The sequence below is a fragment of the Schistocerca piceifrons genome, chromosome 4 (genome assembly GCF_021461385.2).
Source record: "Schistocerca piceifrons isolate TAMUIC-IGC-003096 chromosome 4, iqSchPice1.1, whole genome shotgun sequence".
Classification (NCBI taxonomy): Eukaryota; Metazoa; Arthropoda; class Insecta; order Orthoptera; family Acrididae; genus Schistocerca; species Schistocerca piceifrons.
In genome coordinates, this window is record NC_060141.1 from 384,285,302 (window position 1) to 384,302,691 (window position 17,390).

The 17,390-nt window shown below is 45.2% G+C and overlaps 1 protein-coding gene across 1 annotated transcript in view; it reads right to left on the bottom strand.

Moving 5' to 3' along the window:
- LOC124795860 (protein nervous wreck) overlaps nt 1–17,390 on the bottom strand; it is a 737,145-nt gene that overhangs the window by 184,726 nt on the left and 535,029 nt on the right. Inside the window, exon 8 of the mRNA XM_047259941.1 lies at nt 14,952–15,080. Coding sequence (XP_047115897.1) covers nt 14,952–15,080 — 129 coding nt within the window. The remainder of the gene's footprint in view (nt 1–14,951; nt 15,081–17,390) is intronic.

Consider the following 17,390-nt stretch of genomic DNA (forward strand, 5'->3'; position numbering starts at 1 on the left):
GACAGATCCGGAGATATTGCTGGCCAGGGTAGTTGACTTACACCTTCTAGAGCACGTTGGGTGGCACGGGATACATGCGGACGTGCATTGTCCTGTTGGAACAGCAAGTTCCCTTGCCGGTCTAGGAATGGTAGAACGATGGGTTCGATGACGGTTTGGATGTACCGTGCACTATTCAGTGTCCCCTCGACGATCACCAGTGGTGTACGGCCAGTGTAGGAGATCGCTCCCCACACCATGATGCCGGGTGTTGGCCCTGTGTGCCTCGGTCGTATGCAGTCCTGATTGTGGCGCTCACCTGCACGGCGCCAAACACGCATACGACCATCATTGGCACCAAGGCAGAAGCGACTCTCATCGCTGAAGACGACACGTCTCCATTCGTCCCTCCATTCACGCCTGTCGCGACACCACTGGAGGCGGGCTGCACGATGTTGGGGCGTGAGCGGAAGACGGCCTAACGGTGTGCGGGACCGTAGCCCAGCTTCATGGAGACGGTTGCGAATGGTCCTCGCCGATACCCCAGGAGCTACAGTGTCCCTAATTTGCTGGGAAGTGGCGATGCGGTCCCCTACGGCACTGCGTAGGATCCTACGGTCTTGGCGTGCATCCGTGCGTCGCTGCGGTCCGGTCCCAGGTCGACGGGCACGTGCACCTTCCGCCGACCACTGGCGACAACATCGATGTACTGTGGAGACCTCACGCCCCACGTGTTGAGCAATTCGGCGGTACGTCCACCCGGCCTCCCGCATGCCCACTATACGCCCTCGCTCAAAGTCCGTCAACTGCACATACGGTTCACGTCCACGCTGTCGCGGCATGCTACCAGTGTTAAAGACTGCGATGGAGCTCCGTATGCCACGGCAAACTGGCTGACACTGACGGCGGCGGTGCACAAATGGTGCGCAGCTAGCGCCATTCGACGGCCAACACCGCGGTTCCTGGTGTGTCCGCTGTGCCGTGCGTGTGATCATTGCTTGCACAGCCCTCTCGCAGTGTCCAGAGCAAGTATGGTGGGTCTGACACACCGGTGTCAATGTGTTCTTTTTTCCATTTCCAGGAGTGTATATGCTAAAGAATTAAGACGTTTTTGAAGAAGGAAAATCTATGAAAATCAGCATGGATTCCGCAAACAGTCACCTTGCGAAACTCAGCTCTCTCTAGTATGAAGGCTTTCACGACCGGATGACATATCTTCTGGTAAACCTTCCGGGATGTAAGGTCGTGGTCCATGAAACTCTTCAGCTCCTAACGTTTCGTCCAGAGCTGCGCTGGACATCTTCAGAGGGGTGTTTCTCCTCCGGTGAGTCTTGCCGACAGCTCTCTCTGTTCCTCCAGGAGATCCATAGCGCAGTGGACAACGGCGCTCAGGTTGATGCCGTGTTCCTTGAGTCCCGAAGACATTTGGCACCGTTCTCCACTGCCGTTTAGTGGAGAAATGACCTTACCGAGTATCGGACCAGATTTTCGACTCTATTCAAGACGTCATAGCAGACATAACTTTAAGTGTCGCTCTAATCGCAATAATGTTGACAGATGAAAAAGTAATTATCGGAGTATCCAAGGAAGTGTGGCAGCACAGTTACTGTTTACAGTGTATATAAACGATCTAACAGAAAGCGTCGGATGCTCTTTTAGACTGTTCGCAGATGATATTACTGGTACGAGGCTTGTGGAGTATAATGCAGATGTAAAGTTGGACGCTGGTGCAGTCACAAGTGTCTCAGAGCACACGGTTAAGCGTACATTGTTTAACATCAGGCTCAGCAGCAGACGATCAATTCATGTCAGCACGTTAACCATAGGCATTCGAAAATCGGAGCAAGAGAAGGAAATTGATCCCGTCAGGATTCCGGGAGGTACACACTAAATGTTTGTTACAAAACTCTCTCGAATTTCCAGAAAAGTTTGTCTGCGACTCCTCTGAACCGCAGATTTAGACATACTCAGCCCTAAGGGAAGTGCTGTGGCGTTAGAATTGGCCATGAATTTTCTAGTTGAAACGCAGTTCTCGGAATATTAGACGGCTTCCTTGGCATGGCAGCGGTCTCGGCACCGTCCTTCAGTTAAGGTGGATACCAAACCCTTCGGAACCGAAATGAGATCTTTCCTCTGTCACGCACTCGTCCGGGCCTCATCGAGCTCAAGAGAAGGACCGACCCAACACCCGGTGCGAGGATTCCCACAGTTCCCAGCACGTCACAAACATGATGTACCGGGTGATCAAAAAGTCAATATAAATTTGAAAACTGAATAAATCACGGAATAATGCGGATAGAGAGGTACAAATTGACACTCACGCTTGGAATGACATGGGGTTTTATTATAACTAAAAAAATACAAAAGTTCGCTAAATGCCCGACAGATGGCGCTTCATCTAATTAGAATAGCAATAATTAGCATAACAAAGTAAGACAAAGCAAATATGATGTTCTTTACAGGAAATGCTCAATATGTCCACCATAATTCCTCAACAATAGCTGTAGTCGAGGAATAATGTTGTGAACATCATTATAAAGCATGTCCGGAGTTATGGTAAGGCATTGGCGTCGGATGTTGTCTTTCAGCAACCCTAGAGATGTCGGTCGATCACGATACACTTGCGACTTCAGGTAACCCCAAAGCCAATAATCGCACGGACTGAGGTCTGGGGACCTGGGAGGCCAAGCATGACGAAAGTGGCGGCTGAACACACGATCATTACCAAACGACGCGCGCAAGAGATCTTTCACGCGTATAGCATTTTTTTTTTGTTCTAATAAAACCCCATGTCATTCCAAGCATGTGTGTCAATTTTTACCTCTCTATCAACATTATTCCGTGGTTTTTAAGTTTTCAAATTTATACTGACTTTTTGATCACCTAGTATACTGGCCTACCGCTGTCTCGTTCCACAAGGACACCCACTCTCCTTGTTGCACAACGTAATCACAACAGTAATTTACCAATGGCTTACTGAGTCTACTTTCAGTTCTACATGGCATAGCTGTTTTGTACACTATGAACAATAGGTCTATGCTTTACATTAGGTGTGTACACATTTACACCCGAAATGAAACAGCTGAGAATAGAGGGAAAATTTTTGAATTTGAAGTTCGGAAAAGTTTCTTCTCAAGGAATTGGAATCTTCTCATAGTATTTGGAGTACAATACTTCTTAAAGTGCAGTCACTGAGCTGTAAATCGTGCATGGGAGCTCAGTGTCAAACTGAGGCGACAGGAATCGTCTTGGTTCAATATTGTTTCAAGACGATTTTACTGCCAATTTCAGGATCATTTTTTGAGGACTTGCAGCGTTTAACTGGGCTCTAGATCATACATTCCCCAAAAAAACCAAAAAAGTATACCTTTGAAAACACGTTTTGATCACTACAGTTCTGATGCTGTGTACTGTATGACGACCAAAGGCAAGAAAATAACCCAGTTAGTTCATCGCTTTCGAATAAGCGTTCTTTAAGTTTGTTTCCTGTTTCTCAACTGTCAAAAGAATTCATGTGCATTTCTTGCTGGGTAGTTTTTTTCCTGTCCAACAGAATGTCCTCGATCAGATTGTTTTTTATGTTTCGGCTTCAAGATTTAAGTGTTTGAACGTGGTGTTACAGTCGGCACACGAGCGATGGAACACCATCTCCGAGGTAGCGACTAAGCAGGGATTTTCCCTTACGACCATTTCACGAGTGTACCGTGAATATCAGAAATCCGGTAAAACATAAAATTTCCGACGGCTGCGACCGGGAAAAGATCCTGTAAGAACGAGACCAACGACAACTGAAGAGATGTGGACTTTCGGAGCCCAAGGCCCACTCGTGTACCCCTGATGACTGCAAGACACAAAGCTTTACGCCTCGCCTGGACCCGTCAAGACCGACATTGGGCTGTTGATGACTAGAAACACGTGGCAAAAGTGTAACCCTTCCGCAGATTGCTGCAGATTTAAATGCTGGGCCATCAACAAGTATCAGCGTGCGAACCTTTCAACGAAACATCGTAGATATCGACTTTCGGGGGCGAAGACCTACCCGTGTACCCTTGATGACTGCAAGACAGAAAGCTTTACGCCTCGCCTGGACCTGTCAGCACCGAAATTGGACTGTTGACGGCTGGAAACACGTTGCCTGGTAGGATAAGTCTCGTTTCAAATTTTATCGAGCTGATAGACGTGTATGGAGACAACCTCATGAATCAATAGACCCTGCATGTCGGTAGGGGACTGTGCAAACTGTCGAGGGCTCTGCAATCTGGTGGGGCGTGTGCCGTTAGAATGATATGGGACCCCTGATACGTCTAGATACGTCTCTGACAAGTGACACGTACGTAAACATCCTGTCTGATCACCTGCACCCACTAATGTCCATTGTGCATTCCGACGGACTTGGGAAATTCCAACAGGACAATGCGACACTCATGTCCAGAATTGCTACGCATCAGCTCCAGGAGACTCTTCTGAGTTTAAACAGTTCCGGTGCCCACCAAATTCTCCAGACACGAACATTATTCAGCATATCTGGGACGCCTCACAACGTGCTGTTCAGAAGAGATCTCCACCCCTTCGTATTCTTACGGATTTTTGGACAGCCTTGTAGGACTGATGGTGTTAATTCGCTCCAGCACTACTTCAGCCATTAGTCTAGTCCATGCCACGTGGTGTTGTGGCACTTCTGCATGTTCGCGGGGCCCCTACATGATATTAGATAGGCGTACCAGTTTCTTTGGCTCTTCACTGTAACTGATGAATGTGATGAGCAAACTAGGAAAATGGGGATGTGGCCAGAGAGCGAAACGAGTGAAAGGGTGTTGGAGGGGAAGAGTTTTACTTTTGCAAGCATATTATATTAAGTTCGCCTTAGTAGTTGTCAGTGTGTCCGGCTACAACGCCGCAGACCCGGGTGCAGTTCAGGTATTGTCGTGAATCGTTTCCTCGTGTGAGGACTGGAATGCGGTGCAGTCATCCTCTGATACTAACTGAGGAGTTACTCAAGTGACAAGCAATGGCTGCAAGGTGTCCCTCCAAACGGTATTCTAATAATGCTATTGGCAGAGGATGACGCAGAGCTTTCCTATATTATCTTATCGTGAGAAAATATTAACTGGCTACAGTTACCGCAGCAAGGGTGAGAATGGAACTGTATTTGATCACTAAAGATTGTGTCAGAATTCTGTGGTTGGTATTTATGTTTCTACTGTTATTTGGTCTAAGGAAAACGTCACATTTAATATCATAAGAATGTTATTATTATTGTTATTATTATTATTATTATTATTGTTTTTATTTATTTTCTAATTTTTAGGGTTCGGTACATCAATCAGTAGAAACGGAACCGTTACAAGATCACTATTTTGTTCGTCTACCTGTCCGAGCATTTGAAACACATTTCCTCCGAACGGGTAGACGTACTGAAATTTATGTCACATATTGAGGTCTAAGGTCCCTTGGCGGTATAGAAGATGGATGATTCTAAACCAAAAAGCCGTTTATGTCACATAAACTCATTCATCAAAACGTACTGACACGTTCTGTTGACGTAGAATCACGAAATTTGTAAAAAGCAAGGTTTCACGGTACAGGCCAAGAAAAAAGTTCGAAATTTTTAATTTGTAAATATATCAAACGAAAAAAAAAACATTTTTTGTCGTTTGTTATGCGACTGCCTATCCGTTCGTCTGTCCGTCCGGCTGTTAAGACCCTTTTTACTATGGAACGGGTAGACGTCTCAAGTTAATATTTATGCCGCATACTAATTCCTACAGTCCCTTGGCGATGTAATAAATTCAAGTCAAATAAAATAAGTTAATGAAGTCAAAAGATATGGCCATTCATATCACACATTTAGCTATTTGCAAATTCACTCATCAAAAGCTATAGGGTAGTTCCCATTGACCTAGAATTACCGAATTAGGCAAGAAGCAAGGTTTCACAGTACAAGCAAAGGAAATGACCCGAAAATTGTTAGTTTTTGATTATAACATAGGGAACAAAAATATGTTTTTGATTATTTTAGAAAGTACTGCAATTCTTTGGACCGATATCTTGCCAGTATCGATATCTGTAACTGGTAAAAATCGTCGAGGTTGTTAATTCCCGAAATCGATGAACTGTCTATATAGATAATTACGTCTGAATGGAACCCTCGGTGCGCGAGTCTTGCTCGCACTTGCCCTATTTTTTTTTTTTTTTCCTTTCCTGCTTTGAACATCGCACTGAAACAGACGATGACACGCGTAAAGCTGAAATACTAAACACCTTTTTCCAAAGCTGTTTCACAGAGGAAGACCGCGCTGCAGTTCCTTCTCTAAATCCTCGCACAAACGAAAAAATGGCTGACATCGAAATAAGTGTCCAAGGAATAGAAAAGCAACTGAAATCACTCAACAGAGGAAAGTCCACTGGACCTGACAGGATACCAGTTCGATTCTACACAGAGTACGCGAAAGAACTTGCCCCCCTTCTAACAGCCGTGTACCTTAAGTCTCTAGAGCAACGGAAGGTTCCAAATGATTGGAAAAGGGCACAGGTAGTTCCAGTTTTCAAGAAGGGTCGTCGAGCAGATGCGCAAAACTATAGCCGCATATCTCTGAAATCGATCTGTTGTAGAATTTTAGAACATGTTTTTTGCTCGCGTATCATGTCATTTCTGGAAACCCAGAATCTACTCTGTAGGAATCAACATGGATTCCGGAAACAGCGATCGTGTGAGACCCAACTCGCTTTATTTGTTCATGAGACCCAGAAAATATTAGATACTGGCTCCCAGGTAGATACCTTTTTCCTTGACTTCCGGAAGGCGTTCGATATAGTTCCGCACTGTCGCCTGATAAACAAAGTAAGAGCCTACGGAATATCAGACCAGCTGTGTGGCTGGATTGAAGAGTTTTTAGCAAACGGAACACAGCATGTTGTTCTCAACGGAGAGACGTCTACAGACGTTAAAGTAACCTCTGGCGTGTGACAGGGGTGTGTTATGGGACCATTGCTTTTCACAATATATTTAAATGACCTAGTAGATAGCGTCGGACGTTCCATGCGGCTTTTCGCGGATGATGCTGTAGTATACAGAGAAGTTGCAGCATTAGAAAACTGCAGCGAAATGCAGGAAGATCTGCAGCGGATAGGCACTTGGTGCAGGGAGTGGCAACTGACACTTAACATAGACAAATGTAATTTATTGCGAATGCATAGAAAGAAGGATCCTTTATTGTATGATTATATGATAGCGGAACAAACACTGGTAGCAGTTACTTCTATAAAATGTCTGGGAGTATGCGTAAGGAACGATTTGAAGTTTAATGATCATGTAAAATTAATTGTTGGTAAGGCGGGTGCCAGGTTGAGATTCATTGGGAGAGTCCTTAGAAAATGTAGTCCATCAACAAAGGAGGTGGCTTACAAAACACTCGTTCGACCTATACTTGAGTATTGCTCATCAGTGTGGGATCCGTACCAGGTCGGGTTGAGAGAGGAGATAGAGAAGATCCAAAGAAGAGCGGCGCGTTTCGTCATAGGGTTGTTTGTTAAGCGTGATAGCGTTACGGAGATGTTTAGCAAACTCAAGTGGCAGACTCTGCAAGAGAGGCGCTCTGCATCGCGGTGTAGCTTGCTGTCCAGGTTTTGAGAGGGTGCGTTTCTGGATGAGGTATCGAATATACTGCTTCCCCCTACTTATACCTCCCGAGGAGATCACGAATGTAAAATCAGAGAGGTTCGAACGCGCACGGAGGCTTTCCGGCAGTCGTTCTTCCCGCGAACCATACGCGACTGGAACAGGAAAGGGAGGTAATGACTGTGGCACGTAAGGTGCCCTCCGCCACACACCGTTGGGTGGCTTGCGGAGTATAAATGTAGATGTAGATGTAGACTAGTTCTATAAAGCAAGAAATACATATTCTTCTTTCTTCTAGAAATTGCCTAAATAAGCTTTTCGTTATAGAAGACAATTTATCCCTTTAGTTATGTAGAATTACCTTTTTATTTGAATTTTTAAGAATGCATCTTTCATCGCCAATACTGAATTCTGTAAGAGTACCATATATTTTTGGTATTTCTGCGTTACGTCTCTAGAGGAGTTCAGTTTTCGTTTTGCACATCTGTAGTAACTTGCAGACGCCGCAGCTCAATTCCCGCGGCCAGCTGCTCCCACTGAGTGGAAGTTCTTCTTATATCAAATTCACCGTAGAGGTTACCACCTCTCCTCCTCTTTTCCCGGCGGTATATAAAGTGTAGCAGCGGTGGCTGACGTCATCACGTTGCCGCAGTATGTTCGCCTTTCGAGAAACGAGTCCCACGAGATTGACTGGAGACGCACGCCACGCTGTAAGCCCTCCTGGGAAAGCGTTTCTCTTTTGTGGAGAGCTGCCGGTTCCAATCTGAAGCTCAGCACGCAGAACCCTGGCTCGGCTACAACTCTGCGTTGCCAGCGGACGCACGGGTCGCGCACGTGGCCTACTTGTAGCGGTCGATAGTGCATTGTACGGCGGCGCGCCTGGCAACGCGGCTACCCGCCTCTCGGCTGTTCCCTCCGAGGGAGGGCAGCCTCGCTGCAGACACTTTCATATTCCCATCCGCCAGCACATTCTGTAGTCAGTCCTGCTTTTGAGGGTATCGTAGAGAATGTTTCATTCGTTAGTGCCAAAAATGTTTCGCCTATTCGTGCTAAGCGTTTTCAGTAGTGTGTAATATAAAGAAAATTACACTGCAAAGTCAAAGGATCTGGTACACCTACCTAGTATCGATTAGGGCCCCCGTGACCCTGCAGAAGTGTAGCAGCACGACGTGGCATGGACTCGACTAATGTCTGAAGTAGTGCTGGAGGGAACTGACACCAGGAATCCTACAGGGCTGTCCAAAAATCCGTAAGAGTACGAACACGTCGCAAGGCATCCGACATATGCTCAATAATGTTCATATGTGTCGAGTTTGGTGGCCAACGGAACTGTTTAAACGCAGAAGAGTGTTCCTGGAGGCACTATGAAGCAGTTCTGGACGTGTGGGGTGTCGCATTGTCATGCTGGAATTGCCTAAGTCCATCGGAATGCTGATGAACCTAAATGGATTCAGCTGATCAGAAAGGATGCTTAAATACGTACCACGTGTCAGAGTCGTATTTAGGCGTACCAGGGGTCCCATGCTATTCGAACTGCACACGCCCAACACCATTACAGAGCATCCACCAGCTTGAAGAAAAATTGTTCAAATGGCTCTGAGTACTATGCGACTTAACTTCTGAGGTTATCAGTCGCCTAGAACTTAGAACTAATTAAAACTAAATAACCTAAGGACATCACACACATCCATGCCCGAGGCAGGATCCGAACCTGCGACCTAAGCGATCGCTCGGTTCCAGATTGTAGCGCCTAGAACCGCACGGCCACTGCAACCGGCCACCAGCTTGAACAGTCCCCTGCTGACATGCAGGTTCCGTGGTTTCATGATGTTGTCCCCATAGCCGTACACGTACATCTGCTCGATACATTTGAAACGAGACTCGTCCGACCAGGCAACATGTCTCCAGTGATCAACAGTCCAACGTCGGTGTTGACGGGCTCAGGCGAGGCATAAAATTTTGTGTTTTGCAGTCATCAAGGGTACACGAGTGGGACTTCGGCTCCGAAAGCCCATATCGATGATGTTTCGCTGGATGGTTCTCACGCTGTCACTTGTTTATGGCCCAACACTGAAATCTGCAGCAATTTGATGAAGGGTTGCATTTCTGTCACGTTGAACGAATCTCTTCAGTCGTCGTTGACCTCGTTCTTCCAGGATCTTTCTCGCCCGCAGTGATGTCGAAGATTTGATATTTAATCAGATTCCTGATACAATCGTGAAATGGTCGTACGGGAACATTCCCACTTCACCGCTACCTGGTGATGCTGTGTCCCGTCGTTCTTGCACCGACTACAACACATCGTTCAAACTCATTAACACTACTAGCCATTAAAATTGCTACACCACGAAGATGACGTGCTACAGTCGCGAAATTTAACCGACAGGAAGAAGATGCTGTGATATGCAAATGATTAGCTTTTCAGAGCATTCACACAAGGTTGGCGCCGGTGGCGGCACCTACAACATGCTGACATGAGGAAAGTTTCCAACCGATTTCTCATACACAAACGGCAGTTGACCGGCGTTACCTGGTGAAACGTTGTTGTGATGCCTCGTGTATGGAGGAGTAATGCGTACCATCACGTTTCCAACTTTGATAAAGGTCGGATTGTAGCCTATCGCGATTGCGGTTTATCGTATCGCGATGTTGCTGCTCGCGTTGGTCGAGATCCAATAACTGTTAGCAGAATACGGAATCTGTGGTTTCAGCAGGGTAATACGGAACGCCGAGCTGGATCCCAACGGCTTCGTATCACTAGCAGTCGAGATGACAGGCATTTTATCCGCATGGCTGTAACGGATCGTGCAGCCATGTCTCGATCCCTGAGTCAACAGATGGGGACGTTTGCAAGACAAGAACCATCTGCACGAGCAGTTCGACGACGTTTGCAGCAGCATGGACTATCAGCTCGGAGATCATGGCTGCGGTTACCCTTGATGCTCCATCACACACAGAAGCGCCTGCGATGGTGTACTCAACGACGAACCTGGGTGCACGAATGGCAAAACGTCATTTCTTCGGTTGAATCCAGGTTCTGTTTACAGCATCATGATGGTCGCATCCGTGTTTGGCGACATCGCGTTGAACACACATTGGAAGCGTGTATTCGTCATCGCCATACTGGCGTATCACCCGGCGTGCTGGTATTGGGCGCCATTGGTTACACGTCTCGGTCACCTCTTGTTCGCATTGACGGCGCTTTGAACAGTGGACGTTACATTTCATATGTGTTACGACCCGTGGCTCTACCCTTCATTCGATCCCTGCGAAACCCTACATTTCAGCCGGATAATGCACGACCGCATGTTGCAGGTCCTGTACAGGCCTTTCTGGATACAGAAAATGTTGGACTGCTGCCCTGGCCAGCACATTCTCCAGGTCTCTCACCAATTGAAAACGTCTGGTCAATGATGGCCGAGCAACTGGCTCGTCACAATACGCCAGTCACTACTCTTGATGAACTGTGGTATCGTGTTGAAGCTGCATGGGCAGCTGTACCTATACACGCCATCCGAGCTCTGTTTGACTCAATGCCCAGGCGTATCAAGGCCGTTATTACGGCCAGTGGTGGTTGTTCTGAGTACTGATTCTCAGGATCTATGCACCCAAATGGCGTGAAAATGTAATCACATGTCAGTTCTAGTGTAATATATTTGTCCAATGAATACCAGTTTATCATGTGCATTTCTTCTTGGTGTAGCAATTTTAATGGCCAGTAGTGTAAATCTTGATAACATGCCATTGTAGCAGGAGTGACCGATATAACAACTCCGTCAGACACTTGTTGTCTTGCATGGGCGTTGCCGACAGCAGCGCCGTATTCCCGTATTCTGCCTGTTTCTATATATCTGTATTTGAATACACATGCCTATACCAGTTTCTTTGGCACTTCAGAGTATTTAACTATACGTATTTTCGTAGCAGATGTGCAGTGTTACGTGGCAGCTTATTTAAATTATCTAGCTACAGGCGTTGGACAAAAATATGCAAATACAGCGACAAATGCATGCTTGAACATAAATGCAGATGCTACCCAAGCCTGCAGGCTGTGCTGTTCTTTGATCGCTAACGGCACCTCTGCAGCGTCTTCTGCACGTTGCAAGTATTAGCCGTGGTTAGAACAGAGTTCTGTATTGTCGTAAGTGCACTATGTAGGAGCTAAGTGAATGGGAACGTGGGTGAATTGTTGCTGCTCCTATGATGGGTGATTCTGTAAACAAGGTAACCGAATGCATGCTACATTGACTGAAATGGAAAGTATCACACTATGAAGTAGCACTCCGAGACTAATCAAACTTTGTGGAGATTTTCACAACTTAACAGTACTGAATGCTTAAAGATTCATTCCGTTGGAAACTGACACCGATTATAACATTAGCATGAAACTTGATGTTCGCAGGTATGAGTACACTCTTGTATTCGTTATAGCACTGAAGCAAATACCCTCCGACTGTTATCAAGGGCTTTTCTTGCCATACCATGTCAGTTCATAAGATATCTTTCATTATGTTTCACTTAGATATACAAATCAAACATACATACTGACACTGTGCCAAATCATTGACCAGAGTAACATTGTACGGTAGCAGTCTGTTGCACTCCATGTTACTCGTACATTCTGTTGTTTCTACTCTGTATCAAGAAGATGCAGGTAACATCGTTACCTTTTATTCTGGAGCTATATAGGAGGGGGAAGTGTAATTGAATTTAGTGTTATCGATGCCATAGCTGATCGTACAAGTTACTGAACTTCATGAACGAGGATTGATTAATAAACGTTTCTCCTAACAGGTAGTGAGACTTAAAAAATTCCTTACATGTCTTATTATTACGAATCTCTTCGTTTAAGATTTCAAGAATTTATTTTGGCATGGAGAAATTGGGAGTTTGATGAATCTGCGAGCGAACCGGCAGACGGTCATTAGTTAGTTTCACAAACCCCGCGAAAAATCGTGGAGCTCTACAATCGTACGCCCTCTGTACTGAGGTATCCGTATTCCGGCCACTACTTTCTTTACAGTAATTAGAATTTTCACTGCTTAGGCTTTATGGGAACTTCTGAATCGTTTCAATTCAAAAGTGCAAAGAGAATTAAAAAATTAATCAAGATTTTTATTTCAAATTAACTAGCTTTCTAAGATAGATGACGCAGTTTATGTAGAGTGCTGACTGGGAGCAGGTATTAAACTATATTTCCATCGCACACATGTCAGGGGACATGTCAGCGGACAAGCTGACGAGTCAAGGACCTGTACATACCTCAGCGTGTTGGTGGCATGGCCTGCAGTGTGAGGTCTTGCATTATCGTGCTGGAATTTCCCATTTGGTAACCTGGTCACGGAGGTAAGGCAACAGGGTATACCAGTCTTGCTATAAACTGTCGACCACTCTACCTCCCTTCAACAGATATAAAATTAGTGTTTTTCTCCAATTATATGGCTGAACCTGCTCTTTGGGGTCTTCATACGAATTTACTTTGCTGGGGCAAGAGTACGGCAAGAAAAGTAGCCACCTGTCCATGCAAAAGGATAACACCAAAAGGGCGTAGGATTATTCGACTTTTATTTACTTTCCTGGAGCAACAGTACGGCAAGAAAAGTAGCCACCTGTCCATCCAAAAGGATAACACCAAGAGAAAGGCGTAGGATTATTCGACTGTCTCTGATGAACAGACGGATTACAACAGCTGGTCACAGGTTAAAGGTAGAGTGCCAGCACAAACCATCAGGGACAGATTACTGTGAGCTACATTGAGATTAGTAGTTGACATGCGTCGTTTACAACTGGCACCAAAATACAGACAACAGGGACATGCGTGATCTATAGCCAGCGTCAACCGGGGACAAAGAGTGGATTCTGTGCCGTCCAATAGCTTTCCAAGCCACAATCGCACGAATTGGAGACGTATGGCTTTCGAGAATATCTTCTTTCTGTGACCTCTCACCATATCGTCTACGGACATGCCGGCCTCAATCTGATCTCCAAAGACAGACGCGAGACTCATTTCTGAACAGCGCAGAAACCACTCAGTGTCCCGGTTGATGTTGGCTCTAGATCATGCGGGGTTCCATTGTCTATTTTTTGGTGTCATCTGTAACGAAACACGGCAATTCGAGATCTCAACCCAGCTTCCAGTAGTCTGTTCCTGACGCTCCTTGGTCGCACACTGCCTGTAATTTCTGTCGGGATTTCAGATGTTGTATACATCTATTCATTAGTGCCATTCAGAAAATCTTGCGCTCGTCTCTTGGTGCACTCGTTCTGAACAGACCCGTGCCTATTCTTGTAGCCACAGAGTTGCGCTAGTAAAGTCGTATGGCATTTTTGGCTAGCGGATCCCTTAGGGCATGTACATCTGTCTAATTGGAAAGGTTTTTATGTCCTTTCCCCTCAATGGCACCTTTCCTTCGCGAAATGTGAGGGTTTTTATTTTTTATTTTTATTAGTGATCTTATGACTGCAGCTGACTGCAGTGAGTGTGCGTAGTGCCGTGTCATGTGTATTAGGTGATGATAAGAAAAGTGAGAGGGTGGAACCTGGTGTCGGAATATGGCACTCCTTTCTAATAGCACCAACGGGGCTATATATCGAACGGATCGCCATCGGCGGCTTCATACGCTCTCACTTCAGGAGCTACTGCGGAGAAGTTTGAAATTTAGCACAGGACATTGACACGAAGTCTGGTGATCAGGATCTTTACGCCACCATCCCTCCTCCCTTTTGGGCGTAAACGCGAAGTAAAAGTAGCCAACACCACGTGGTGTACCTAGGCGGTTACCCATCGAAGCATTGATCAGACCTGGCATTGCTTAACTTAAGCGACCTGACAAGAGCTGGAGTATTCAATGAGACAACGCCGCTGGCACAGTTACCCAGTCATCTCGTCACTTCTTGTCCTGCGATCAGTGTAGTACACTGTCTGTGTGATTTATAGTACGATGTTCCTATGTCGATGAGTCAGCCTCTCACGAAGTTCGAAAGAAGGCGACAAGCTTCCCGAGCACGTCCTCAGAGTGTGCTGCGTTGCGTGTTCCGCCTGAAGAAATCCAGTAAAGTTAGACATGTCCGACAGCCTTCATATAGTCATACTATTCTTCACAGGTAGGAATTCTTTTTATACGCTGAAAATACTGAAAATAAGCTCGCATGATGATGAAATTTTGATCAATATATCCCGCAGGGACGGAACTAGTGGAGAATCATTTTGGTACTGTATGGTCAAGATGTTCGTTGTATGAAACTTTCAGTTCCCGTCAGTGTATAACGTCAACAGAAGAATATGAAAATGTAACTTTTTTCCTCCAAGTATATAAGAGAGGGGAGTTATACCAAAAGTGCTGTATGTACGTACCACCATTGTGTTCTGCAGGTCCTTGGTGAAGTAGCGGTTCTGGTGGGCATTCGCAGCGGCTATGCTCAGCAGGTAGTCGTTACGCGCCCCTGTAGACTTTTCTTCCAGCTGCTCGCGTTTCGATGAGACCTGCAGAGGAACAAATAATGTTACCAACCAGGATGCTCTGACAGAGGAGTGATAGTTATACCGCATAGAAGATTTGCAACTTCGACAGCAGGTCGAAGTAACAGACCCGGAAATTCATTCAATAACTGCCAAATTGTCGACAGCAGGTCGAAAGAACAGACGCGCATATTCATGCACTAACAGCCAGAGTGTATTGACTGCGCATCAATAATTCGCTGCTCTAAGTAGCGAGCTGTTTAAGGAGCCAGTTACTAGTCTGTAGAATTCGAAGTCTTGGTCACGTTCTAGTGTCACGTTCTAGTTTATATGAAGAGATAACCTATTTCAGCTCAGACTTAACAGAAAAGCAGCGACTTCCAGGAAGCGTAGACGGTTACCTGTTCGAAAATAATTTACGGAAAAGGAAAGCTGTCAAGCATTTTGCGAAGTGATTTGACTAACACTGAGAAGTAAAACTGAGTAGAGAAACATTTGACATGACATTGAATAATGCTCTAAATAATGTACAGCCAATTAGACTGCACTGTCTACAAAGACCACAGTCAAACATCCTCTAGTACTCTTTCAGATTCCAAGGTACTTAGTCAAACATTGAACTTCAAATTCTCAGTCGACGCCTCATTTTCTGTAAATGATTTATATGATTTCGAGTATCATTCAAAGCCGCGTTAATATTTGTCTAATCAGTTTTATTTCTTGCTTTTAGATAAATCATTTCACATAACATTTAACCATTTTTTTAGTGTTAGAAATGATACTGTTGTAATTAAAATAGCTAGTAGGCCTTGAAGAGATGAAGTTTTTGAAAATTCACTTATGTAACTAGCAGCAGCAGCTGTTCATGAAGAATTTCAATTTTCCCTCAAGCAACTAAGTTTTTCTTTATTACTTTGATGTTTTTAAAAAATTATATCTTTCCTATGCTCAGTTCCCACTCCTCGTTTGGCTACGAATATTCAGACAAAAACTTTCCCTCAAGTCGCCAATTAAGTTTTTCTCGATTATCAAGTGTTGTGTCTAGGCAAGACAGCCTAGACACAATGAGAGGAAGCCGAAAGGCACGCGCTTAAACTCACGCAGGCTGGCGTGAGGTCTGAAACAGGATACGTAATGAATGCTATAAAGAAAAGTACGTAGCTTCTGGAATACTTAACTTTAATCCATAATTGTAGAACATCGCTCTTGATGATACATGCTTCATAATATTAATTAGCAATTGAATACGGCGCCTTGCTAGGTCGTAGCAAATGTAGCTGAAGGCTAGGCTAACTATCGTCTCGGCAATTGAGAGCGTAATTGTCAGTGATCCCCTTCTGGCAAAGTCGTCTGTACAACTGGGCGAGTGCTAGTACGTCTCTCTAGACCTGCCGTGTGGTGGCGCTCGGTCTGCTATCACTGACAGTGGCGACACGCGGGTCCGGCGTATACTAATGGACCGCGGCCGATTTAAAGGCTACCACCTAGCAAGTGTGGTGTCTGGCGGTGACACCACATCAAGTTTACTTTCAAGCATTTAAATCTTTATTTACGATATCTAGATCTCACGCTGGTCAATTTGATACCCCATTTGTTCATTCGACCACTGTTCATTTGGCTACGAAAATTCGGACAAAAATGCATTGTGTAATTTTCCCCAAAATCGTTAGCTAGGACTTTCTTAATTACGAAGAATACTCCGAAGTAGTTAAATATATTTTACAAAATTAGACTCGCTAATCATTCCGACACCTCATTTGTCTATTCCCTTCTTCGTTTGGCTGGTAGCGTTCAGCGTACACTGCTATATCTGTGGTTGTAGTTCTGTGACATTCGCCGTAAAATGACATCATATGTAGTTTTTCTTCATTACTGAAGATCGGTATATCGACGAGACGACCGAAAACGTCACAAGCCATACCAAAACAGGGAAAGCACTGCCCGAAACGTATGTGAAATGCGTCACAGAGTATTTTTCTGTTTGCCACCGACAGCAGTACAGCAGGCCCGAGAAGGAGACGCTAGTAGACTAATCAGCGTGGGTAGAATGTGCGTACTCATATGGTCTGTCTGCATCAAATTGCAGTACTGTGCAGGCAACCCTTGTCCTGCGCCTTACGGCAGAAACCGCGGCGACGTTGACATGCTTTAAAGCGTAGCATTTCAGAATGTACGATGTTTAGAACGGTGAAACCAAATCTGCCATCACTAACTGCACCTCTAGTTTTCATTTCTACAGAAAAAAATACACGTGCTTTTTAGAAACACTTAAATTGGTGTTGAAAGTGGTGTTCGTTGACTGGATCATGCATTCCTGCCCGTCGTGTGAGCTCC